General features: G+C 50.8%; 1 protein-coding gene across 4 annotated transcripts in view; it reads right to left on the bottom strand.

The window, feature by feature from the left end:
• The window catches only part of VDR (vitamin D receptor), a 92,481-nt gene that overhangs the window by 17,463 nt on the left and 47,689 nt on the right, over positions 1 to 27,329 (bottom strand). For 2 of the 4 annotated variants that reach the window (XM_086399753.1, XM_086399752.1), the window contains 3 exons: positions 19,298 to 19,379; positions 15,760 to 15,907; positions 6,286 to 6,416 (listed from right to left, as the gene is read on the bottom strand). In XM_086399753.1, coding sequence (XP_086255879.1) covers positions 6,286 to 6,416; positions 15,760 to 15,905 — 277 coding nt within the window. In that variant the 5' untranslated portion in view covers positions 15,906 to 15,907; positions 19,298 to 19,379. Of the gene's footprint in view, positions 1 to 6,285; positions 6,417 to 7,956; positions 7,976 to 8,590; positions 8,728 to 15,759; positions 15,908 to 19,297; positions 19,380 to 27,329 lie in introns of those variants that run through there. The other 2 variants (XM_086399755.1, XM_086399754.1) reach the window with 2 other exon arrangements.

Below are 27,329 nucleotides of genomic sequence, written 5' to 3'. Positions count from 1 at the left end.
AAGAGCAGGAAAAAGAACCAGAATGCCAGAGTGGGTGGCTTCAGGGCTTCAGGAAAGGCCCATGGGCCTTGGCTTCTTGGGTGGGGTAGGACGAGAGAAGTGGGGGTGGGGGAAGGAGAGCCTGTGGTGGGTGTGAGTGGGCAGGGCAGGAAAGGGAAGCCGGTGGCGGAAGATGGAGCGTTCCCTCCAGAGCTGAGGTAAACCGTACCTAGAGGAAGACTGGGCGGAGGCCACGCCCAGGTTACTGACTCACATACCCAAAGAGCTGCCCGCCCTCCTCCCACAGAGGGTGTCAGTTCAGACCCCAAGAGATACAGCCAGATGAGAGCCGGGAGGAGCAGGGAGCACCCCATTCAAGGCAGGGTGTGAGATGCTAGCCTGGGAATGCCAAGATTAGGGACAGAGTCCTTCCTGTTCACCTGAAGGGCAGGCACAGGACGCAATGAGGCTGGGGTTGGGGGGACGGCTCTGGCTGCCCACAGGGGTGCTTTTCAGCCCCACAGGGCTCTCATAACCCTCTGTGATTCTATGACATCACTGTCCTGCTCAGAAACTTCTTCTGAATTCTTTCTGCTTACCATGCCCCACCTGAAGCCAAGATTCTTTGTGATTTCCCTTCTTCCTAACTTTCCAACTGTACTCTTGCCTGGAAAGTCCAAGGATGGAGGAGCCTAGTAGGCTGCAGTCCACGGGGTCGCTAGGAGTCAGACACGACTGAGCGACTTCACCTTCACTTTTCTCTTTCATGCATTGGAGAAGGAAATGGCAACCCACTCCAGTGTTCTTGCCTGGAGAATCCCAGGGACAGCGGAGCCCGGTGGGCTGCCGTCTATGGGGTCACACAGAGTCGGACACGGCTGAAGTGACTTAGCAGCAGCAGCAGCTGGGGTCTTGACACAGCAGCTGGTCTAGTTGCACTGGGATTGCTGGCCTGTGAACATGATCTGCTTACTACTGCCATGGCCATTTCCCGTGTGCTGGATGCCTGTCCAGATGGGTCTTCTCTCCCCAGTAGCCATGCAGATTTTATCAGTTCCCCAGCACTCTGCTCACACCCTCTTGTACCACAAAGGCTTCTGTATTGCCCTGATCGGCAAGGAGCAATTTTTCCCACACACATTGGCACCCGATCTTTTTTCACTCTGTCACATTTATGGTTATAGGTTCCAATAAATACTTGCAATAGAGAGAGCCTAAGTTCAAGGTCTTCTTCACTGGAACTGCAGGGTATCTAAGGATGGGGGCTGCATCTTACAATGCCTATATCTCTCATGCCAAGGCTAGCCCAGTGGGGCATCCTCAGTGGTCTGATGCGCTGGAAACCCAACATATCAGCACTGACTGTACCTACAGTGTGCTGGTTGTCCTCCTGGCTCTGGACATGCACCAACGATGCCCATCCCCTACAATTTCAGAATGGCACACTCCACCTGCCAGTCCACCAGATCGCTGAGCAAAGTTTACATTTTCAAATACTTGTGACAAGTATTTTCAAGACAGAACCCATTGTAACGGAGCACCTGTAACATCATGTAACCTTTGCTTGATGATTCAGAGGCATCGTTCTGAATAATGATTGGACTTTGCAGGAACAATGTTATGACCTCAGAACCATATGGGTCTGTTTTTCTGCACTGTGTGACTCAGCCTGCTATGATTTTGAGTTCCTATGTTAACTCTTCCAACCAGTCTATCCTGCTGTCTTAAGCTATATGTTGTCTCTTCTTACTGGAGTGTACCTTTATCCTCCTTAAGAGTTACTTCTAATCTGCTGGGAGCCAGAAACTCTGGTGATCAAGCGGTATGTCATAAAAAATACCGTTAATAAATATATTGTTAATAAAAATAAAGTTTTTTTTTTTAATGTACCAAGCCCTACTCCAAGTACTTCTTACATATTAACTCATATTATTTGGTCCTTTTAATAACCCTTAAGGCAGATGCTGTTATCCTCATTTTACAGGTGAGGGGACCTGAGAACCAGAGAGGCTATCAAGCTTGCTCAAAGTCATGGAGCAGACAAACAAGTGGTAGGGCTGGAGTCGGGTCTGAGCAGTCTGGCTCTAGAATCCAGGGTCCTGACCACTACTCCACACTGCCTATGACTATCATCAGCTGTGAATGCTCAGCCAGACCCTGGTCTTCAGCTGTGGAGTCATGACACACAAGGTGTTCTGATCCACCCGAAGAGTGCGAAAATAATGATTACATAAAGTAGCAAAGCTTGTAAGTGACTTACTTATAACGTTAAGAGATTTGAGGTTAACCTTATGGCATTTCTCCTCTCCATCATTTCTAGCAAATAGCAACCATCACCCTGTTTGCAGCACTAGAGGAAGAAACACTAAGATCTGCTGGTTTCAGATGAAGGCTGCCAATCCATGGACCTCCCTGCAGGCAACGTTGGCAGGGGACTAGGTAAGCTATAAGCCTCTCACATATGCAGATATTGTTGTGACTTCTAAAATAGTTCATTTGCTTAAAGGGGTTGTTAATTTCATAGAATCCTTAAAAAATCATTTTCTCAATAAATTGCTACTAAAAACACCATTACTGTCATGTAGGAGAACACTTTTTTGTTGTTTGTTTTTGTGTTTTTTCAGCTTAAACAGTAGAAATTTATTTTTCACTAGGAGGCACATTTTGAAGTTAAAAGCCCATTGATGGGTTTGTCAGTGAATAAAGGGCATGAGTTGTGTACATGGACTTTGTGAAACCCATATGGCTGCTTAGTAGCTTCTCAATTACTGTCTGACTGGGCAAAGGGCTTTGCTGAAGTTAACCCCATGCAAGATGTTCCCTATTCCATGAAGTCAATGATCAAGTTAGGGAGTCAAGATCTGAAAGCACAGGCATCTTAAAAGCATTTCAAGTTGCCAAAGGTGGCCTAAGGACAACATTAGGTAAACAGACAAAATTTTTCCAAATGAATGACATTGACAATATCAGATGTGGGTGATCTTCTTGATCTGTAAATCAGTAGGGGATGCAGAGATACAAAGAAGCACAATGGGGAGCGAATATTCAATCATTCAACACATATTTATGGAGCACCTACTATCAGAGGCTGTGCTCATGATGGGCAGAAAAGATGTCCAAGTATAAGAATATTAAACAAGTTCACATGTGCAGGCCAGGTCTACAAGAGGCCAGAACTCAGCTGTGAAATGTCTTGGCTCCAAGGACATCAAGTCAACCTGGACTTGAAGAGACAGAGAGAGTCTTTAGTGAGAACAAATTCTCTTCAGTCCATCCCTTAGGGCCCCAGGCCTGGAAATGCAGAGTGGAGGAGCTCTGGCCCACTGAGGAGGGTAGGGGAGAGTGGAAAGGGGGACCAATGGGTTATGCTGGGTGGAGCCCACAGGCCTGGCCTTTGGAAGCACATAGACCTAGATTATTAGCTTTGGAGGCATGATATTTTAGTGTCTCTGAGATTGCCCATCTATTACAAAAAATAAAAATAAAAACAGAAGTAATTACATATTCAGGGATTGTTGTCAAATTTTAAGAAGAAGGTGCTAGTGCTTGACACTCATATAGTAAGTGGCCAACAAATGTTTGTTCCCACTTGCATCCCTGCTCCCTTCCCATGCCTCCTGTAGGGACAAGCCACCTGTTCATCCCCACCAGAAAGGAGCCTGGGTTTCCAGCTTCCTTCAACAGGAGCCCTGGGGTGTGCTGTGGTTTTACTAATGTTGACACTCAGTTGTCTCCAGGAGGCTAGGCTTTGGGGATGACAGCCAGCCCGGATAGTCAATAAGCAGATCCCCTAGGGATTGATTGGAGCTGGAGAATTCCAGGCCAGACATATTGACAGGTCTCCCAAAGTTTGGCTAAACAGAGGCAGGAAATAGAGCTCTTCCCAGAGGACCTTCCTTTTGGGGCAGTGGAAAGAGTATGTTCAGTGTTGCCCCAACATTTCCATCTTACCTGGAGCTCTGGGGCATAGACCCCAAGAGCTCAGCGCTACTAGCCCATCCTGAGCTCAGCATCCTTGCATTAGAATGGTGAGAGGGGTGGGCACTGGGCTGCCCTGAGCATAGAGCAGCGTGGGAGCATGGGGTTCTGTCACAGGGACTGAAGCTGAGGTGGGGGTGGCTGAGGCACAAAGCTGATTGGAGGTTGGGGGTGAGCATCCATTTCTGGGTTGCTGGACCCCCTACCATATGGCATTCCTGGGGCCAGGGCACCCTGGAACACTTGAGACCTGCTCATCATGGTGGATGCGGTGCTCTCCATGGGGACCAGGAGGGATCTAGGAGGCGACAAGGAGTTGGGTTCTAGTCCCAACTTGCTTTCTGACCCCAACCCTGGTGCTTTTGCTTTTCTGGGTTTCATATGATTTCTAAGTGTGCTTTCTGTTCTAAGCTGATGAACATCTCTTTTCTTCCAAGATACCAGGAGACGCACCTCTGGGACATCACTGAGGCTGGCCCTGACCAGAACTCCTGTGGCAGAGCCTTACTGGATCCCAGGTATAAGTCTGGGCCATTCTTGGCTGGCTGGGGCCTTAGAATCATGGCTGTCTGCCCTGTGGGGGCTGTGTGCTTGGAGTGGGCAGGGACTTCACTTTCTGCATCCTGTGTCCAGCCCAGCACCTTAAACAGAGCAGGCTGCACGGAACCGGCATGTGAGAAGCCCCATGAGGCACCCAGGCCTTGAACCTCCACGGCTCCAGGATAAACAGGAGAGGGGTGGGGCAGGGGACCAGGCAAGGAGTGATCCGCCTGCCCAGGCCTGCCTGCTCCTGTGGGGCTGAGGAGGAATGACGGCTTGGAAACTCCTTCCAGTACTGCCAGTGTTGACTGGGGAGTTGGGATCAGGAGAGGGGCCGTGGCCCACCAGAAGAGAGCCTGTCAAAGCCTGAGGAGGCTTCTGTTTTCCCCAAAACAAAGAATTTCTTTCTCACCAAGGAGGAAATTTCCCATCCCCTCAGCCCCGTCCTGTGGCTTTTCCCTTGTTCGAGACACATCTCGCCTGTACCCACCCACCTACACACACCCAGAATGGGCCCCATAGCCAAGATGACCTCCAGGTCTGGATGCATCTGAGTGCCTCTCTTGAGCTTCCTCAGCCCACAGTTCATCAGGACACCCACACAATCACAGATTCTGGAGAGGATCAGGGTACAGAGCACAGACAGGGGTGAGCCAAGGGACAGGGCAGGGCAGAGTGTGCAGAGAGGGTACCCATGCTCAGGGCAGCTTAGTGCCCTTGCTTCCAGTCCAGGGAGGGCCTGGCCAGCGCTTCCCCAGGTCCACTGGATTTAATGGCATCTCTGGTTACCAAGTAACTCATACTAGAGCTCAGATGCAAACTCCAGGAGTTGTTTTTAACAGTGAATCAGAATATGTCAACCTGTCCCATTGGTCCTCTCCTGCAACCCCAGAGCTAGACAGGAAGTCCTAGAAGATTGCTCATCCTTCTTCATCTGGATCTAGAGGGTCCTGCTAGAGTTTGGTGTTTCCCCTTGCAGGATCTATCCACCTAGCCCTGGCTATGTGCTAAATCGCTTCAGTTGTGTCCGACTCTTTGCCACCTGGTGGACCATAGCCCACCAGGCCTCTCTGTCCATGGGATTCTCCAGGCAAGAATACTGGAGTGGGTTGCCGTGCCCTCCTCCAGGGGATCATCCCATCCCGGGGACTGAACCCACATCTCTTACATCTACCAGCATTGGCAGGTGGGTTCTTTACCACTAGTGCCACCTGGGAAGCCCTAGCTCTGGGTACCAGCCCTCAGATTTGCTCACTGGGCCAGACTGACTGGAAGGCTAGGGTGGAGCAGAACCCCCCCGACAACCAGGCTCTGAATATTTCTTCTCCCCATCAATCCTGCCTCTTTCCACCCACAGCAGCCCTATCCCCCAAAGCCCAAAGAACCCTGGGGTCCTTGAGCCTCATCCTTTCCCCAAAGGGCTTAAGAAAAGGTTGCTGTGAGAATAGCGATGAAGTCTCAGAGGAAGATTAACCTAATGGTGGGGACTCATGAAGGCAGTGTCCCCGTCTGTCCCTCCTCACAGGCCTCGCACCGGAGAGGCACTTTCCAGGCCTCTGGGATACACACACAGATCCCAGAGAGGCTCACAGGGCCCCTTGGACCTTGGAGTTTCAGCCACCCTGCCTCAGGCTGCGGGTCCCACTCACGCCGCAACTCGGGGCCCCAAATCATGGCAACTACAGAGGAAGAGCAAGCGGACCTCTCTGGCCAAACGCCCAAAAGGCGGTGCCTTCCCCTGACCTCGCCCCCGCCCCGCCCCTCCTCGGCCTCGCCGCGGAAACTCACATTCCTTCATCATGCCGATGTCAATACAGCGCTTCAGCCGGCAGGCCTGGCAGTGGCGGCGGTTGTCTTTGGTGATGCGGCAGTCTCCATTGAAGGGACAGGTGAACAGCGCCTTCCGCTTCATGCTCCGCCTGCCAAGAGAGAGCAGGGGCCCTCCGCTGGGTCACCCACCTCGCAGCCCCTCAGCCCTGCCTGCATGAGAGAGCCTGTGACCGTGAGACGGGCTGGCCAAGCCCCTGGCTCCAAGACTCCTAGGGAGAATGGGCACCCAGCCAAGCCCCTGGCCCCTCTCAGGGGCCACCCCTGCCCAACCCTCTGACTTGCCATGTGTGCCAACATGCCCTCCTCCTGTTTACTGCTGATTCTTCCCCCATCCTTGCTTTTATTTACCTTTAAAGTCCTCTACTCCTCCTTCTCTTTTTTTATTACACAGGAAATACAAGTGAATTAACCTAACAAAATTTTTTTAATAAATACTGAAATCTGCAGAGCAGCTTTCATTGCCTTTAGCTTTGTGTGTGTTTATGCAAGCCCAAAGGTTCATTTTCCTAATTCTGGCTTTCTCCCCTGCTGCCAGCTACAGCACATGGGACTTTTATGAGGCTGCATAGAGGCCATCTTGGCACCCAACTCCAGTACTCTTGCCTGGAGAATCCCATGGACAGAGGAGCCTGGTGGGCTGCAGTCCATGGGGTTGCACAGAGTCGGACACAACTGAGCGACTTCACTTTCACTTTTCACTTTCATGCATTGGAGAAGGAAATGGCAACCCACTCCAGTGTTCTTGCCTGGAGAATCCCAGGGACGGGGAAGCCTGGTGGACTGCCGTCTATGGGGTCGCACAGAGTCGGACACGACTGAAGTGACTTAGCAGTAGCAGCAGAGGCTATCTTCCTAGAGGTTCCTCTTACAGTGAAGCAATTTAGCAAAGAATAAAGACTCCCAAGTTGGGGTCTTAGGAGTGTGAAAGTGTTAGTCACTCAGTCACGTCTAACACTTTGTGACCCCATGGAACTGTAGCCCACCAGGCTCCTCTGTCCGTGGGATTCTTCAGATAAGAATACTGGAGTAGGTAGCCATTCCCTTTTCCAGGGACTTTTCCCGACCCAGGGATAGAACCTGAGTCTCCCACATTGCAGACTGATTCTTTACTGTCTGAGTCACCAGGAAGCCCAAGAATACTGGAGTGGGTAGCCATTCCCTTCTCCAAGGGATCTTCCCAGCCCAGAGATGGAACGTGGATCTCCCACATTACTGGCTGATTCTTCACCATCTGAGCCACCAGGGAAGGCCTTAGGAATGTGAGTTCTTAGCTTCTTGGATACTGTTTCATCCCCAGAAATTCAAGGAGCTTGATGAAGCTGAGCCCACAGGCAGAAGGTTCCAGGCAGCTGGCCCTTGAGAACAGCTCAAGGCAAAGGACACGCAGTCACCTGGGAAATAGCCGCTGTTGGCTTTGGACCTCAGCCCCTGGTACCCTCCCATCACAGCCCTCATACGCAAGGGGCCACCAGCAGACTGGGCAACACGGGGAGGTGGGGGTGTTCGCTATTTGGTGGTTTACCCCCAGCCAGCCCCTGCAGCGACCCCCCAGGGAAAGACTGCATCTTGCAAGTCTTTCCAAGATCTTGCCTATGGAAAGAGAAACCCTTTCTCCTTGTGCCTGCATACATTTACCGCAGCTTCCCAGAGGAACAGAGGAACATGGAAGCACCTCAGTTAGCCTGAAATGAGACCCATCTGTGTGTTCCAGGACCAGATCCCCCTTCACTCCTTTCTCTCTTTCTCACCTGGTAGTTCCTGAGGTGCCACCTGTTACCATAAATGCTCAGGCCCCAGAATGCCCATGATCCTCTAAACCTACTTAAGGACCAGAAGTTTCTAATTAGAGCAAACTCTCATTTCCTTTTTTTTTTTTAACAGCTGGGCATTTTGCCTGGGGTAGCTAGCTGAGAGGCAGCTGAGAGGCTTCCCTGTCCTCCCACCCACTGTCTGGTCTGGTTCACAGTCACCCTGTTCTTTTTCGAGAGCCATGGGCACCAAAAAGAACACACATCATGGTACCTCTAGACATGCGAGCCGAAGCCTCTCACAGCCCTGCACTGGGGGCCGAGAGCTTCTCAAGGCCCCAGAGGAAGGGGGCCCCAGTGTCCTGTCGAGGCCTCTCCTTCCTCAAGCTCTGCGGGCCCCACCTCTGACCCTCCTTGGTGGGCACTTCCCTCAACTGCAAATTTGCTTGGAAAGAGAGTTTGAAACGTCATCCTTTTCCTTTCATCTTTCTCATGCTGCAAAGCTGAGGCCTCACCCGGGAAAGGTGGAGACGGCCGCTCAGCCCGACTTTGCCCGACAACAGGAGTGGACTCCACAGAGGCTGGGATAGGACTCCGAGGGGTGCAGAGCTGGGTTAAAAGATGCTGGGGGCGGGGGCCCGTGTCCTTGCTTTCAACCGTGTACTCGGAGTATGAAGCCCAAGAGAACTGAGATAGAGACAGAAGGAGGAAGAGGACCAAGACCATGACGAGGAGAGAGAAGTGGAGAGACAGGAGGAGGTGGAGCGGGAGAGGAAAGGAGGGGCAGAGGAAGGGAGGGAGAAGGATGTGGTCAAGCACACGACCTCACAGCAGGGCTCAGGCCAGGGTACGAATGCAGCCTGGGCTTCTCATCCTTTGCCACCCCTTGTCCTGGAACCCACCAACCTTGAATTATGTCTCCACATTGTTTGAGCAAAGCAGAAAGCAGCCTATGAATGCATGGAGCTCTAAAATTATTATTATGAAAACATGCAGTAACCAGCCCTCCCTCAGCTCCTCTACAGACAGAATCAGAGGCAAGGAGCTGGATAGTGGCTGGGGAGACAGAGGCTGTGCCTCGTGAAGAACATCATCACGCTCTGGGCTGTGGGGTTCAGCGTCCGGGGCAGGGGGTGGGGGCAGAAACCACCTTCACCAACTCCAACAGCAGACCCAGGCCCTTCCCGGAGCCCGGGTTCTGCAGCCAGCCCTCAGGCACATCGGTTGTTTGCCAGGACCATTTCCCTGGGCTCCGAGTCCTAGTTCGTCCTGTTCTGCCGCCTTCTAAGGTGCAAGCCACTTGTACACGTGTGGCTGTCATCTGGTCTCTGCCCATGAGGAGTCAGGGCAGCCAGACTGGCCAGCTCTGGCTCTGCACTTTGTCCTCAAGATCCAGACCCCGCCCTGCCTTCCTCCCAAAGCTAATTGCCTGTGAGTTGGTTTGGTTTTGAGAAACAAGAGCCTCAGGTTTCCATGGGAGCCCATTTCCTCAGAAGCGCTCTCAGCCTCATCCTCTGGGTGGTTGGCAATTACATCCTAGCTCAGGAAAGGGGGGTAGTGGTGGTGCAACCAGGCTAAATATAGATGCAGTTTCTAGAAAGCTGGGGTGAGAGAGGACATTGACCGATTCTTCTGCCAGAGACCAATTCATCAAAACATGAGACAGGCAGCTCACAAAAGCATCAGGTGCCTGGGCCAGGGTCTCAGGCCTGGGACGGGAGGGTCCTTCTTTTTTATTTTTATTTTTCGGGAGGGTCCTTCTTGAGTAGGTGATCCCTGCCAGCAGAGACACACCGTGTAATGTACAAGACCAAGTGCTAGCTCTGAGCTGTGTCTCTACTGCAGCTCCAGTGTCAGAGAAATTCCAGAGCCTGGTCCAGGTGCAGGCTCCTGCTAGAGCTCCTGATACCAAAGGTCTGTGTGGTCTGATAGTGAGACCTACGGGGCTCACTTTGTGTGGTGACCACCAGGGCTTCTCAGCAGATGAGTTAAAAAAGAAAAGCCAACTTTAAGGAAAGGAAGGTTGATGGTAAGGAGCACAGGCCTCTTTTCTGGAGAGCACTTCAGCAAGACAGGTATATATTGCCACATGGCAGTTTTGTTCCAGACCACCATGATAAAGCCAATATAGCAATAAAGTGAGTCACACAAATGTCTGGTTTCCCAGTGCACGTAAAACTTATGTTTATGCTGTATTGTGCTCTGTTAAGTGTTCAGTTGCACTCCATCTATAAAAACAATGTACACACCTTAATTAAGAAATACTTTCTCACTAAAAACTATTAATTATCATCTGACAATGCAGAATTGCCACAAGCCTTCAATTTGTAAAAAAACACAACATTTGTAAAGTGCAATAAAGCAAAACACAATAAAATAAGATCTGCCTGTGTCTACCAGTATGTAAAGTGGATGGAGCCTTTACTCATACAGTAAAGCCATTATCCTGGAAATGGGTACACCAGTCTCATGTAGGGACCTGAGAACTGGATTGGGAAGATTTATTTTTCACTTATGTCCCCTTTTGAACTGTCTACATCTAAAAAGAAAAAAAAAAAAAAACATTCACAGGAGTTATTCATAAGACCAAATACAGCAACAAATAAACACCACCCTTTATAACTATTTTAAAAATTTAAAGGACACACAGGCTTTGGTCACATGGATCTATTTGGGCTTACATTCTAACTCACAACCTTGGGCAAGTCACTTAATCTCCCCATGTCTTAGTTTCCACATCTGTAAAACGGAAACAACCCTACAGAGAGGGTGTTGTAAGGATTATGTAAAGGAAGCAGGACCTTTACTGCACCTTTGGTGCTTAAGCACTAAATAAAGGGAAGGGAGAGGAACTGGCAGGCAGGGGCAGTGGGAGGGAGTGCTGACGGGTGCCTGAAGACAGCAGTGTGTGACTTTCCCATACGAATCTGAGACCCTGGAAGCAGTCAGCACGTCTCCACTGACTCTCAGCGTGGCTGGTGTGGGGCTCCATAGGTAGAGAGGCTCGAAACATATCTTCGCTTCATGTGTTGTTGCTTCTGATATCTAGACCCACAGCCCTCTGTGACTTACAGCGACCAATGTCCAGTTTCTCTGAGTGCCAATCAGGTCCCACAGAGTTCTTGACTGACACGAGGGTCTCTAGAGCTCCCTGGACAAGCCCTTGCTTTCTCATATCTGATATTTAACTCCTGTTTGGGGACCTTTTACCAGAGACCCTTGCTGACACATCACAGTTACATATGTTCCAGGTCCCACAAGAGAGGATAGGAGAGGACTATCTGTTCTCAGAAACTGCAAAGGAACAGTGATTAAAAGCACCGTTTATCAAGAGCCTTCTCTTCCAGCACTTTACATATTCTCTCTGAGGCTCTCAACAGCCTAGTGGGATAGGTATCCTCCCAATTTTATAGGTGATACAAAAAGGCAATGGAAAGTAAAATAATTTGTTTAATGTCACACAGCTAAAAAGTGTGAAAACTGACATTAGAATCAAGATTGGTTGGATTCCAAAGTCTCTGGGATTCTTATGTAATATGGTCTTTAACATGAATCTACCATATCTCAATTCCAGCTGAAGCAGGTGTCAAAAGTCTGTCCCTCTAGAGTCCACAGGCAGGAAGCAGGTGCTATTTGAAGGACTCATGTAGGACAGAGAAGGACAGAGGCAGGACCCGAGATGGGCAGGTTGGAAGTGGGGGTGACCTCTGCCCATCCTCTCCATGGGCACCTCTATTGCCAGGACACAGAGAGGATTCCCAAGTAGCACGGAGAGGGAATTCACACCAGTGAGCCCTGAGGAGAGCTGGGTTCTTAAAGAAATAAAACTGACCAGAAAGAAATGTACGACCTTCCTCATGTCCAGGGAGCTGCCTTTCTTGACACCTCCAGTGGCGTCCCCTCTCCAAATATCTGGCTTCTCCATCCAAACTTCCAAACATCACTCTTGGCTGCTCTGAACATGACCCTCCTCATTCTCTTCCATTCACATCCTTGAGCAGCTGCCAAGCTGACCTGGACAAAGTTCTCTCTAGCAACACTGACCTCTTGGTGACTGATTCACTTGTCCAAGGAACAACCTGAGCGGCCACTTCTCGCCTCTTGGTTTACTCTACTGCCTTTAAGCACTTTGAGTCGCTGGACACCTGCCCCATTTCTCTGCCTCCCTTCACATCACAGCTCCTGCAAATATCATTTGGGTGAACTTCCTGAGAGCCAGAACATTCCTCATGTTCCTGGATCCTCACAAGCCTACACTTCCCCAAACCCGTCATAAATGAGGTCCCTGAGCACCTCGGGGCTCACAAATAAGGAGGCATTGCTCCACATCGTCTTTGTCAGCTTGGTGCTTACTGCAAATATCAGCTTCATGGAGTCCTGATGAGGAGGAAGGCGACAACACAGAGAGGCAAACGGCGATCTGTTTCTCAGGCTTGCCTTTCAGGCAAGGATTTTAAACTTCACCATATTCTTCATTCTCTTCATCAAAGGGGTCTTTCTGATTTTCTTCTCATCCTTTGCACCTTCCCTTATATTAGAATTTGGACAAAGCCATTCATGACCAGAGATTCATCCACAGATCATCACTCACTCTCTCTATATATATCTTTATCTATCTATCTATCTATCTATGCTTTATAGTAGATCTGCATATTTTCCCCCTGTGGCTCTTGCTTATGATTTGGTTGTTAACATTGTTCAGTCATCTAGGTGTGTCCTACTCTTTGCAACCCCATGGACTGCAGCACACCAGGCCTCTCTGTCCCTCACCATCTCCCAGAGTTTGCCCAAGTTCATGCCCATTGCCATAGGTGATGCCATCCAGCCATCTCATCCTCTGTCACCCTCTTCTCCTTCTGCCTCCAATCTTTCCCAGCATAAGGGTCTTTTCCAATGAGTTGGCTTTTTGCATCAGGTTGCCAAAATATTGGAGCTTCAGCATCACTCCTTCCAATGAGTATTCAGAGTCTTCTCCAGCAACACAGTTTGAAAGCATCAATTCTTCGGAGCTCTGCCTTCTTTATGGTCCAGCTCTCAAAACCATACATGACCACTGGAAAGACAGTAGCCTTGACTATACGGATTTTTGTTGGCAAAGTGATGTCTTCACCTTTTAACATATTAGGCTAACATGCTACCAAGACATATAACCATCTAGAAGCCTGTCCATGCCAACCTTCTATTCTCACTGGAAATAGCATCTTTCTCTATGGATTGCATGTATTCCAGAGGAGCAGGAAGTAGAAACAACATGAAGTGGCTTGCAGGAGTAACTGGCTGGCAATAGTCTCTAATTCTTGACCATAGGTCAATAGAACCAACCAACCCCCATAATCACACTTTGGTTTGATTATGAGTCTTAGACTTGCTGAAATGACCACAACTCACTTCTAGAGCAATTTAGTTTGATTTAGAAGTCAATCAAACACTCAATAGTCAAATGGGCTTATATCCCAGGGGTTAGAATATGGTCAGTGGCTCAACCCTAAGGTAATGCTTTTTCCTTGAGAACTGCTTTTGCAGGGCCTAGAGAGCTTCTGGAGAGCAAGGACTTGTGCTATCTTTGTGTTCTCAAGGATGCGGTACCCAACACAGAGAAGGACCTCCTTCTGACAGAGGCCTTCCTACCCAGGAAGAGGATTCTGCAGACAGATACAACTGACAATGGAATTCTCAAACAGCTATTTGAAATAGACTAAAGCGGAAGATTATCAAATAGTATATGGATGAAGCAGAGGAGGAGAAGTATGTGGAGGGGAGAGAGGAGGAGAAATTACGTGCAGACAGTCTATTCTTGTTCTTTATGGTAGTTACATTCATAAAGCCACCATGGATGCTGAACCAGCAAATATTGAATCATCGCTCCTAGGAGAATGTGGATTAGGTTCCTGTGAGCCTCTGGTCACAATGCTTTCATCAATCCATCAGTAAATAACTTTGCTTCATGTGTGGCATCTATTTAAACGTACCTCATTTAATACATGTTGTTGACTCATTAACATTGAACTCACAGCCAACAGCTCTACAGCCCACATCTAAACAGAGCTTGTCTAGCATGTCTTTTCTCTGTAAGGCACCTTCCAGCTTTAACATGCTTAGGAGAACCTGAAAGAATTTCAGCACCATGCTTGGTTGCCACCTTACACATTGAAATCACTATCAGATGGTACAAAGATGCAAAAAGGATGGCACTAAACAGACCAAGAACAGGACACTTATTCACAGGGTGAGAGTTGAAACAGAAGGCAGAATGTCTGGTTCAACCTTGGCTGGGAACGTGTGCAATGAGAAGAGGAATTTTTCTCCACTCAGCACGTGTCCAGAAACACCAGTGCTGCAAGTATTGACCCGGGGATGACAAGTAAAGTTTACCAGGTTGTCAGATTTGCAGATGTGGACTCCACAAACAATGAGGACCAACTGTGTGTGTTTTATAAAACAGAATTCAAGCCAAACAACGACAGAGATGCTGGCTCTTCAAAAAGTGCAGCCTGGGCTGTCATCAAGGCAGAGGCAGTAAAGTTATAAGGTAGACGGAGGACAGGGAAGCAAGATAAAAGCAGCTTGCTGACCATAATGCCAGGCCTTGCAGGAGGGAGTAGTGGCCGTCAGTCAGCTCAGACTCAAGGGGCCTCAGAACAGTGGCTCAAGGCAATCAAACTCCAGGCCTGCCAGTTTCTGCTGTAGAGGGCAGGTGAGTCAGGAGCCTGTCTTTATAGAGCCCAGGGGTCCCTGAGTTGTGGGGGGACCACCACACAAGTCCTGAGGCCTCTGATTCACACTGCCCTCAGTGCCAGTTCAGGGAAATGGATTCCTTGTTCTGGACTTGATTTGCTCTTTCCTCTCTTTGATGGAAAGCCCTGCCATTAGCTTTACTCACCCCCAGCAAGACTATTATATAGAAGCTCATTTTTGGCTGCCTTCTTCCAGGCTCCATTCTGTTTCTCTCTCCAAAATATGCAAAATGCTAACTTCTCCTGGTTTTGAATCCTACCCTGCCATTCCTCACTTCTCTCTCCTCCCTCCCTGGCTCCAGGTGGGAATAGCCTTTGTCCAGCTCTTCCAGGACTTTTCCATACAATTTGCACTGGTAATGCTGGGCCTACATTAAAAGAGAAGAGGCTGCTCGCAGAAAAACTAGCCCTGACCAAACCAGAATGCGTGTGCTTTCCTCCACACTCTGAGGTTAGCTTTCCAACTTTGATAAGCAAGTCGTGGTGCACAGATCAAGTAGGGAGGTCCAACTAGGGATGTCATTTCCCTTGTTCCAGGGGATGGTTTGATTTGGATGGTGGCCGGAGGGGAGAGGGTGGGGGTGCGTGCTCTGAGGCCGAGTTCCTGGGCCTCCTGGAGGCCATGCCGGTCTCTTGGACTAGGAAGCTCTGATCATCAATGGTAGGAGGTTCACTCTGGAAGGACATGGGTGGGTGCAGGGGGCTGTATGTCAAGGGGTAATGGAAGGATGGGGGTTCACATGAACTGCTTCCACCTAGGAAGCAGTTGGGCCAGAGGACCAGCTACAGCTGACGGCAGAGGAGGAAGAAACAGACCCTGTTGCCCCGGGGGGCTGTGAGAACGGGAGTGTTTCTGGGCCTGGCGAGGAAGGAGACACAGAACACGCAGGGTCTCTTTGCGGGAAACCTTGTTCCTCACCCTCTACTCCTCGCTCTTGCAGGGGACTCACCTGAAGAAGCCTTTGCAGCCTTCGCAGGTCATAGCGTTGAAATGGAAGCCGGTGGCTCGGTCCCCGCACACCCCACAGATCCGGGGCACGTTCCGGTCAAAGTCGCCGGGGTCAGGTAAGGAAGTGCTGGCCGCAGTCGCCTCCATGGCTGCAAGAACAGCAGGCAGGCATGAGGCCGCTGGTAGCCCTTCTGCCGGAAGCTCAGCAAAGTCGAGCTGCTCCCCAGGGCCCAGTCCTCAGTGGGATCCTCAGCACCCTCCCTTCGTGGCTCTGGGTACCACCAGCTCACCCTCCTGAGGCTGCCGGCCATGAGCAGAAGCGGGTCTCCCCAGACAGGCTGGAGCACGTCTGCAGGGGGCGCTGTGGCGATGCTCATGGCGTGGCCTGGCGTCAAAGCCCGGAGGACCAGAGGCCCTGTCTGGCACCTATGGGCAGGGCTCCTTTGGGTGAGGGGTCCCGCCTCTCTGCGTCCCACTGTCCTCATCTGAAGAATGCGTTTTACTTCACTGGGTGTGAGGAAGGTTCTTGTGAATGATACGCACACCACTGGCCTCAGCTGTACCTCAGCAGTGGACCTGCTGCAGATCAGAGGCCTCTTTGCCCAGGGTCCCCTCCAAAAGTGGGGGGGGGGGCTCCAACAGCCTTGTACACAGAGGGACACCCTTAGCCCCTCTATCCTTGAGGGCGAGGGGAAGAGGACAGATTACCTGCCTACAGCAGACCCTGTCATGCCAGCTCCAAGCAGCCCCACGGCTCAGGATGGACAGCCTGGTGACCTGGCTGTCCTGGTACCAAGGTCATCAAAGCCTTCCCCCTCCCCCTTCTCCCTTACAATTTATTGAATGTAAATTCAACACATTGTTCTGAACGTCCTTCTGAGTAATGTGAGTCGTATACCAGGAACTAATTTTGTTTTCAGAGGCTGCTTTTATAAATAGGCATTATCATCTAGAAATGGATTTCACACTTGAAGAAGGAGGGGAAAGAGACAGAGGGGACAAGATGTAATAGCTCTGGGAGAGTCTTCTGAGGAAGCAGCTGACAAGCCTTCCCTTGGGCAAGCCGGGACCTCGGCTTCACCTGCTGCCTGCAATCCTGCTGGCTGCTAGCTCAGGGCTGTCTGGGGTCCCTCCTGCCTGGTGAAAGCTTTCAGACAGGGCTGCCTCCCAGTTTTATCTGAGTCCTCACAAGGGTCACTACAGGTTTAAGTGCCTTGGCCTCAGGACAGAAGGAAATCGAGTGAGAAAGTCGGTGGCGAGGGGCCAAGCACCCTACCCCCTCCCATACCGCAGTGCCACGTCATCCCACTGAGAGAGGTGGCTTCCAGGGGCCCTTGGGGACTCCGAGCTTCTTTCCAATGACTAGGCCCTTGACCTGAGCCAAGGTACATCAAAGACCAGGAGGGTCTTTTTTCAGTCCATCTTCAACTCACTCCAATGAGGCAAGTACTATTATCATTATTATTGTTATTATCGTTGTTGTTACGGCTTGCGGCATCCCAGTTCCCTGACCAAGGTTTGAACCTGTGACCCCTGCAGTAGAAGCACGGAGTTCCAACCACTGGACCTCCAGGGAAGTCCCTTGCAAGTACTACTATTATTACTTGTTACAGATGAGGCCCAGAGAAGTCCAAACATTGAGGTTCTCTAGCAACTAAGAGTCAGACACAACTGAGAAACTTCACTTTCTCTTTTCACTTTCATGAATTGGAGAAGGAAATGGCAACCCACTCCAGTGTTCTTGCCTGGAGAATCCCAGGGACGGGGGAGCCTGGTGGGCTGCCGTCTATGGGGTCGCACAGAGTAGGACATGACTGAAGCGACTTAGCAGCAGCAGTTACCAAATGTACAAAACAAAGATTTAATATTGCAACAAATAATCCATGAAGACTTTTAAGCTAAAGGAAGGAAGTGGGTCTGTTAAGGACAGGTACTGTCAGTCCTGAAGGGGTAGAGGGTCCCTGATCCCAGACAGACCTAGCAGATCCTCCAACTTTCTCCTTCAGCTTTTCTTTTCCTGGGAACTTTAATAACAGTGACCCTGTTGCCCAGCCCAATCATAGCAAAGTTGATACTTGTTAAGCTATAATGTTTTTATATACACACATGCACAGAGACAGAGAGAGAAACACTTAAAAAAAAAAAGAACAAAGAAATGATTAACAGAAACTTTTGATGCAGTGAGATTGGGGAGGACTTGCAGAGGCATTACATACTAGCCATATTCAATTTCTTTGAGTGGTAGGTATTATGGTGTGTGTGTGTGTGTGTGTGTGTTTAGTCACTAAGTCTTGCCTGACTCTTTGCAACTCCAAAGACTGTAGCCCACCAGGCTCCCTGTTCATGGGATTTCCCAGTTAAGAAAACTGGAGTGGGTTGCCATTTCCTTCTCCAGATCCAGGAATTGAACCCATGCTTCCTGCATTGGCAGGTGGATTCTTTACCACTGAGCCATCTGGGAAGCCCCATTACTACTACTACTAAGATACTATTATCTGTTTTATATGCTCATCTGTATATATAAAACATTGCCTAGTTGTTAAAACAAAAATAAAAGAGAGAGTGTCCTTAGTTTTTCAGCCTTGTCCCCACAACCCTTAGGAAGTCTATGCTGACTCCAGGCTTCTGGAGCATGACATACATATCCAGAGAGTGGGCAGGGACCCCAGAGGCCCCAGGAGGAGAAACTGTCTAGGATGCCTGTGGCTTAACCCTAGGTCAGCTGAGATGTTGCAACTCCCCGTCATGGTGATATTGCTATAGACTGTGTCATTCAGAGGCCAACATCTGGGGGATTTGGTGGAAAAAAGAGAAATTAAGTGTGGGGGTGGGAGGAAATTGGTCAAATCAGCCTAACAAGTATTCAGCATCATCTGGGCTCACAGAAGATGTGATGACGCAAGAGAGTTGGCAGAATGTGACAACACAGCACCGCAACTGTGCCTTCCTGTAACAGGGTGATGTCAGGAAGGTTGCTGGCCCCCGGAGTGGGGCCCCAGGCACTGGGTTAGGCCCAACAGAAGGCTGGACCCAGCAGCCAGAGGCCCACAGTGAGCAGGACAATTTCAGGTGAACTAAGAGACAACTCAGCCCGAACTAGGGTTACATGCTGCTACCAAGAAGCCAGGACCCAGGACCAGAGTCCAGAGGTGGAGAAGAGGTCTAGGCATCTATGGCCTGAGAGCTGGTAGTGTTAGGAGTGAAGGGCAGAGACTGCGGAGGGCAGGAGAGACAAAGGAGATGGGAGTTGGGCTGGCAATACCGCCTTGCTGATGACCTCCTGGGGTCCTGGCCAGGGTGTCTGCAAGCCCCTCCCTCTGAGCCCCCACCCCGACCTGGGCCCAGCTCTGGGTCTCAGCTTCAGGCTGCTGTGGTCTCTGCTGACACAGGATGCACCCAGCCACATCTGCCAAAGGCAGGGAGTATCTCTTCCTCCCTCTGACCACCGCCTTCTGATTTGCTCCCATTCAACATCCCTGCCCACCTCACCCCTCGAAAACAAGAAGCCCAGAGGTTGTGGCTGAGGAGGAAACACCCACCTGTAGGAGCAGGGGGACAGGGAAGTCAGGCCAAGGGGTGCCCTTCTGTGAGGGTTCGCAGATGCTTCCAACCAAAAGGACTCTGAAATGAAAAAAAGGGAAATAAATACTTTATGTACAGCCCTGTGTTGATCTCACCACTGGAGCTCTAGAGGGCCCACCAGGGAGGATGTGAGCCTCTTTCCAGGAACTTTGGTCCTCCAAATGGAGACTGAAAACAGAAGTGATCTGTTGGGGGCAGACGTGCCATGTCATCACTGGCAGGGCTGAAGGGGCAGGAGTCCAGCTGGCAGCCAGGAACCACCCTGTCTTGGTGGGGGGCATGAGCAGCATCCAGCGGGAGGGCAGATGGAAGCAGCTTCCTTGCTGCAGAGGGTGTCGGGAGCTTGACTGCTCCCGTGGCCCCCACTCCAGGTTTTAGGGATGCTTGGAGGAGCAGGGCCAGAGGGTGGTCTGGCAGGCTCTGGAGGGTGGGAAGGAGACCGGCGCCTGGGCGCTGGGGACAGTGCAGTTGGACCTGGCCTCTTGGGATGGCTTTAAAGACAGGTGTCTGGGGTGTATGGTCTGTGGAGCCCGGGTGTAGGTGGAGCAGGTGCTGCAGGGGTTAAATACAGCAATGCATGGCTTTCAAACAGGATGTTTTCTGCCACTTTTAGCTCTTTCCCAGACATGCTCAACACCCCCGGCCTTGGCGAAGGCTGAAGGTGGGCTGACTCTGGTGTCCAGACTCTGGGTCTTAGTGGTATGATGGGTCACCAAGCTGGGGCTGGTCGAATTTCACCCTTCCCACCTTCACCCACACCCAGTGCTACTTGTCTACCCAGACATACACACACACACACACACACACACACACACTCTTCCCCCCTTTGCTGACACCAATAGGAAGTAGCTTGGGAGATAACAGATACACAGGTGTCTGACCCTGAGCCCTGGAAAGGCCTTTAAGGCAAACCCCCCAATGGGGAAGGTTCAGACCCTCAGCTTTTGTTTCTCTGCCTCCTAGTGGTCTGCCTAGGCAGGGGGAGGGACAGCCCAAGAAGCATCCAGACCTGGGCTCAGTCCTAGGACTGCCAGCCCCCTAACCTGTGTGCCCCCAAGGAACATGTGAGGAGAGTGTCAGTGGACCCTACTGAGATAACGTGGACATGGCTGACCCTCTCCCAAGGACCATGGGTGGAGGAGGGATACCTGCAGGGCACAGATATGTTGCCACTGCCCCCAGGCTCTCCTCTGCTCCCTCTGCTTGTACTGCCCAAGGGTCCCAGCCAACCAGGCTCTTCAGGATCCTACCCCACAGCCTTGGCAATCTCCCAGACTCCTGGCTTGCTCTGCAGGAAGTCTGAGGTGAGGGCCAACTGGGTATAGAAAGGACCACTGCCCTCAGCCCCTAAGACACTCAGAAGTCAGGTCTGAGATCCAAGTAGCTCGCCATCCCTGAACTTACAGAGAAAAGTGTGTGCGTATCTACCATGCGCCAGACTGCTAAGCTTCCCACCTGGGATCTCATGTAACCTCCTAACCGTCCCGCAAGATGCAGAGCAGTCCCATTTTACAGATGGAAAAACCAAACTCCAGGTAGGGCACTTTGAGACTTGCCCAGGGTCCCACGGCCAGACCAGCAGTGAAGCCAGGGGCCAGGCAAGGATGGGCTGCCTGCAATGGCCGATAAAGGGCGGCCCTCTTCTCCTGGGCGCTAGTATTCACTCCCGCCCTGCTCCAGATTCCTCCTGTGCACTCACTCATTTAATCCTCACAACAACCTCTAGGCATGGAGAAACTGAGGCACAGAGAAGATGATTATCTTTGGAGCCCAGATTTGAACTGAGGCAGCTGAGCCCCGCATCTCCACTCTGCCACCTTTCCTAAGGGACATAGCTCAGTGGTTTCCTCCCCCTAAGCCCTGGACTCCCCTCACCTCCACAAAGTCAGGGAGGAACAGACAGGACCATCCCCAGGTCACCACGGAAGAATGTCATGGCTCTTTTTTTCCCAAGGCTCCCAAATCAGCCAGGATCTCTCTTCATCCTGGCAACCCTTTTCATCCAGGAAAACCCCCATCAAAAGGTGGAGCTCTCCTCCCCAGGCAACTTTGCACTGCTGGGTGGTCCTTATAGGAAAGATGGTCCTGTAGGTCCAAGTTCACGGAAAGTGGGGCGAAGACACAGGGTAAAAAAAGGACAAGTGGAAAAAAACAACTTAATACTACCCCCTTTGCCACATCATACAACCCCCACCCCAATTCATGTTCTGAGTGTGAGAACATCCCACTGCCTTTGCTGGGACTGTCCCCAGAGCCACCCCCTCCTGCCCCTGCCTTAGAAATACCCATGCCCCTAGCACTGAGCCTCAGAGAAGCAGAGGGGGAGTGGTTCAGCTCTGCAGAAAGCCCCTGGCTTCCACTCCTCCAGGCTCTGCATCCCACATCAAAACCCCTGCCTGAGTCTGACCCCAGGTCTGACCCTGCCTTAGCAAGAAATGAGGAGATAACATATTTCCTTCCAGTCATCGAAGCCACAACCACCGCCTCTCCCACACGTCTGCCCGGCAGCTCACATAGCAGGCACCCCATCTTCCAGTGGCTTCTGCTGAATGGACGACCCCATGCAGAGTTTCGCTTAGGACAGTCTCCTGGGGTTGGGGCTGCAGGGTATCTGGAGCAGAGCCCTCATAAGACAAGGATCGATTTGCCGCTGGGCCAGGTTTAACTCTGTTGCCGTCACTGAACCTCCTCGGACTCCTGAGGGCGGCAAAGCTGTGACTCTGGGAGGACCAAGCAGTGGACAGAGGTCTGACCTCTAAGGTCTTTTCCAGGTCTGAAAGTGTGCAACTCCCAGGCCAAATTCCCACCATGATGAGGCCTTAAGATCAGTCAGGAATGAAACTCCCTCACTGTGTTCTCTCCCCGACCCTCCAAGGAACAGGTGAGGCCCCTTCACCCTCAGATGCTAAGGCCCAGGAAGAACAGGAGGGATGTGGCCCCTTGCAAGGGTCCTGTGGGGACTGGGAGCCTAGGAGCGGGCTTCCCGCTTAGCTGTGCTGGGAATGGACTGATCAGAATGGGCTTTCTAACTGTGAACATTAGCTCAAAGCTCCCTCTCCTTCTGGAAAGAAATGGAAAGCTATGTGATTTCCCAGCAGAGGGGGAGAAAATTCCTTCTCTTCCTAAAATTGGCACACATGGAGTCAACCACACATCGGGCTGTCTCTGGAGGGGGTGAGCCTGTGCACACGCCAGCCACGATTGCACATGTGCTTATGTGTGCACGCCCTTTTCTTGTTGCTTTCATTTCATCATCCTTGCAACTCTGCCCATAGAGTGCCGAACACTGTATGACCTACCCAAGTTTTTACCTGTCATCTCTTCATTCTGGTATAATTTAGGCTCAGCTTAGTCTCATGGCCAGTTGGGGTCATGCCCTTTCTTCCTTCTCTCCCATCCCCAACATATACCCACATTGTTTTTCCAGAACAATCTCAGCATTGCCTTCCGGAAGAAGCTGAGAGGAACAGAGTGGACATGAGAGCAATGGGAGAGGAAAGTGCACTGCAGAGTTAGAACTCGGCCTAACACTTTCTTCCCCCACCATCCCCTCATTTCCTACACACACACACACACACACACACACACACACGGTGAGAGCATTTGGAAATTATATTCTGCAGACTACAATGTCCAAAGTAAAACCCAATGGATACCAGTCATCTCAGAATATCTCAAGATTGAAAGGAAACTTAACATCTCCTAGTCCAACCATTTTAAATCCCTTCTATAATATTCTAGCCTGTATTTAAATATCTTTTCTGTTGGAGAACTATCTCCCAGGCCAACCCATTCTCTTTGGATGGCTCTAGAAAGTTTTTCATTATGCACAGATGAAAGAGCCCCAGGAGTTTTCAACTACTGGTCCTAGACCAGCTCTTCACAGCCATCTAAGATGAATCTATCAGGCCACTCCCACACGGTCTCTTGAGGAGGGGTCGACAGGGCCACCGTATGATGCTACCACACACAGCAGAAAAAGTAACCCATTCCTCACCTGCTGGAAAATTGTCATGAAAAAAATAGAAAAACTCTGCAAAGTTTATGATGCAATGAGGTTTCAGGGGAGAAGCAGAGGAAGCTAGCCTGGCTACATTTCATTTTGATTTAGGCTTCATACACATCCCAGGTATGGTCATGATTCCCACCAGGGCAGTGAATAAGGTGGTCATGCAGACAGTGTCTGCCTCCTTGGCCTTCACCTGGAAAGAAGCTTCCAGCCTAAGAAAAGGGCCTATGGAAGAGTGTGAGTAGCTACATAACCTCTTCCAAGCTTTTCTGCCACCTCCATCTCAGGCTTAGCTATTTCCAGGGGAGGCTGACCCCCAGCACTGTGGCTCTAGGAACAGGGTTGAGGTGGATCAAACTGTTTAATTGCTGACTGAAGCATGGTAAATGAAGTGGCTAATGACCCAGCGGTTTCAGGAATAACTTTTCTTCTGAAAGTGCTTCTTAATTAACTTTTTGGGGACTATACCTCACTCTCGAGAACCTGATAAAGGTCATGGACTGACTGACTGCTAGTGTCAAGAGGTAGTGGGTCACTGCACAGAAGCCATGCCACAGGCTCCCACTCTACTGGACATTCACCAAGACTGTTCCTCAGCCGACTGTCCTGTCATCCTTGGGAGAGCTGGCAGCTTCTTGGAGCTGAGCAGAACCCACAGGCAGGAGTCCACGAGGTTCTAGGCAGTGGAACAGGAGATTCATAGTTTACTTAGATATGTTTCCACTTCTTATCAACAATTATTCCTGCAAGCTGCTTTTTTTTCCAGTGGAAACTCAGCCCTCAGCTTTGTCAACAAGATCTCTGGGTTGATTAGTGCTCTCCAGGTAACTTCCGGAAAGTGTGGGCAGTGACGGTGACTGGTGAAGCATAGGGAACCAGCCCGTGCGTAGCTGCAGCCCAGCGTCTCTGGTTTCCTAGCAGAAGAAAACTGAGACCCCCACAGGGGAAGCAAGTGGTCCTCCTTGCTTTTCTTCTGGGATCAATGTGATCTTTATATCACTCAGCCTCTTCCTGCACTGTAGGAAAGGTAGTACCCAAGCCCCAGGTCCTGCCAGCTCCAACCAAGATACTCCGGATCCTTGGTATCACAGCCCTTGCTCAGCTCCACAGTCACTTGGCCAGCCTGACACCTTGGCCACCTGACTACCGTCCCGCTTCCCCCAGAACCCCTCCCCATGTCCTGATCTACAAATAGAGACGTGAGCGCTCCCAGGTCTCAGGCGGTCACGGGGACCAAGTTCTCCACGCAGCACTCAGCACGGTGCCCAGGACACCAGAGATTTATATGTTTGCTCTCATTATTACAGCAGTTACTGTTAGTACAGCCACGAAGAGTTCAGGACCCAGAGAGGTCAGGAAGTCTGCTCTCGATCCCAAAAGCCCCACCCCAAACAAACATTGCCCAGAAAGCCACATTTCTTAACTGGGAAAAAACCGACCACCCCACCCATTGGCTGTGGCTCCCAAAAATCTGGCTGCTAGGGGCGGGGAGAATGGGTTGCTCTCTTCTCTCCCCAACAAGCAGAGAAGCTGAGCTACACATTTGGACTTTTCCTCCACAGGGAAGATGACACCGTGGCTACCAAAGTGTCACCAATTACTAATCACTTCTGCTCATCGCCGGTCCTTTTCCTCTCTCACCCCAAGTCTCTCTCCTACCTCCTTCATCGTCCAGGGCTTATCAAGCATCTGTTCTCTCCGCAGTGGGACACTGGCTCAGCATACCATGGCATCCCTGTCTGTTCTCAGGGCAGTGGCATTTCCTCGCCCCACTCCTGCCCCTCTGCAGGCAGCAGAAGGCTTCAGAAGCTAGTGGTTCGGTCATGGCCCCAAACCTAGGCACTGGGCTGGTTCTGATTTAGTGGGCCTGGACTCCTGACTGCTCCCCACTCTTGGCAGCCCTGGAAAGCCATTCATGGATCCCAGGACAGATTCTGAGGCCTGTGTCAGAAATCTACGAGGGTCCCCAGGTTCTCTGAGATAGGCAGGGCTAGGTAACTCTCCACGAGTCCCATGTCGAGTCCCATGTTAGTGTGTGTTAGTCGCTCAGTTGTGTCTGCTTCTTTGCAACCCCACGGACTGTAGCCTTCCAGGTTTCTCTGTCCATGGAATTCTCCAGGCAAGAATACTGGAGTGGGTAGCCATTCCCTTTTTCAGGGGATCTTTCCCACCCAGGAGTCGAACCTGGGTCTCCCGCATTGGCAGGTGGATTCTTTACCATTTGAGCCATGAGGGAAGCCTCATTTACCCAAAGACATCCTGTCTGTCTTCAGCATTATTTGCGAGGAGGTGAACATTCCTCCTGTATTCCTGAGGCTTCTCAGGAAGAGGCCAAGCTGGGAGGTTCCCATTTACTTTCAAGGGCAGGCCTAGTCACCCCCAACTTGCTCCTCAGTTCCCGTGTAGAATGATGTCCTCCAGAGAGCTTTTCCAGAGTTTCAGTCTGGTCAGAATTCCAGCCATCCTGCTGTGTAGACTTCTTCTTGGGGACCCTACTGGAGGAGCAGGGAGGCCACGGCATTTCTTCTTGGCCTTTCACTGTGATGGCCATTGGTTCTGGTCTCTGATGCCTTATCTCTGATGGTGACCCTTGCCTGGTTTTAAGCACTGACTATACAGCAAGCCCTACACAAGGAGTCAGAGACACCATGGTAAGCCACACAGAGGCCCAACCTTGTGAAGCTTACTGTCTACAGAGAGAAAAAGACAGGAATCTTCAACTCAGATCTGGGCTGCAAAGCAGGTAAGCACAGGTGTGACGGGAGCAGGGGGGGGAGCACCTGGCCTGGTCTTGGAGAGGCAGAGACGCTCTTCAGAGGATGTCACTTCTCTGTCTCCCAGCTGAGACAGGAAGGACCATAGTTCTAACAAGATAGTGGTGAGAGGGTAGAGAGAGGTCAGGCAGGTGATACCGAATGAGCAAAGTCTTAGAGGCAAAAGGGAAAGAGCATGCTGGAGGCAGAGAAACTAGTTCTATATGGCTGGCTGGCTGGGTGGGGGGCAACCAGGAAGAAAGAAACCAACCAACCACACTCATTTCAGTCGGAAGGAAATTCCATTCTTTCCACTACTGAGTACTTCTACTAGTAAACCCGCTGACTCTCAAATACCAGGAATTTTAAATTGTTGCAGTGGTATTTTGCAACCAAAGACTTTCAGACTCCATTCAGATTCCCGTTCCAACCTGAATCAACCTTGAGTTTTGTGAAGGAAGTAAAAACAGGCCTCCTACTCTATGGCTCATGGAGAATGGACCCTTGGGTCAGCTGGGCAGCGGGCCTCTCTGCACTGACTCTTTGCCCTGGGAAGAAGACCATCAGTAATTTTGTGGGAAAGGCAAGGTGGAGGGGAGAATTCTGGAAAATCCAGCCCAGTTAAATAAGAAAATGTGAGAGAAAGCCGAAAGAGAGAAGAAAAGGTTCAACAAGGGCAGACGGAAGCTGTGAACAACTCAGCGGCATGTCACCAGCCAATCCTTATTTAATGCATCAATCTGTCTAGGGCAGCCAGGTACGGTTGCCAGGCACAGGGAGAGCTGACTTACCACACACCCGACCGGTCCCCAGACCTGTGTCCACCAGCCAGCTTGGCTCACTCCTGTCTCCCAGTCCACAAGGTCACTTCCTTGTTCCCAGGAATCCCTCACACACGACGGTCACAAACAGCTGGCACCGGGGACACGTGCAGGAAGTCCCCTGCACCTGCCAGCCCGTACCCCAAGTCCAGAAGTCCACACTCGCTGCTGATAGCCCTTAGAGCTATCACTGAAGATAACCCTCTTGCTTCGCTGTTTCAGGCCAAACCACTGGAGGATTCTTCCCTGGGGCCACAAAGTGGTAGGAAATAGCAACTTTTGTCTTAACCCTTGAACTCTCTCCAAACTAAAACTCTCTCCCCCGCCCCTACCCCTTGGCCATCTTCCTCTTCCTTGTTTTTCTTTGGTACCTGGGGCAAAGATGGAACTGATTTGCTGCACAGAA

The sequence above is a fragment of the Bos grunniens genome, chromosome 5 (assembly GCF_055505025.1).
Source record: "Bos grunniens cultivar Pamir isolate PY7600 chromosome 5, Bosgru_T2T1.0, whole genome shotgun sequence".
In the NCBI taxonomy this organism is placed as follows: domain Eukaryota; kingdom Metazoa; phylum Chordata; class Mammalia; order Artiodactyla; family Bovidae; genus Bos; species Bos grunniens.
Note: the sequence above shows the minus strand (reverse complement) of the source record. Positions and strands in the feature narration are given on the sequence as shown.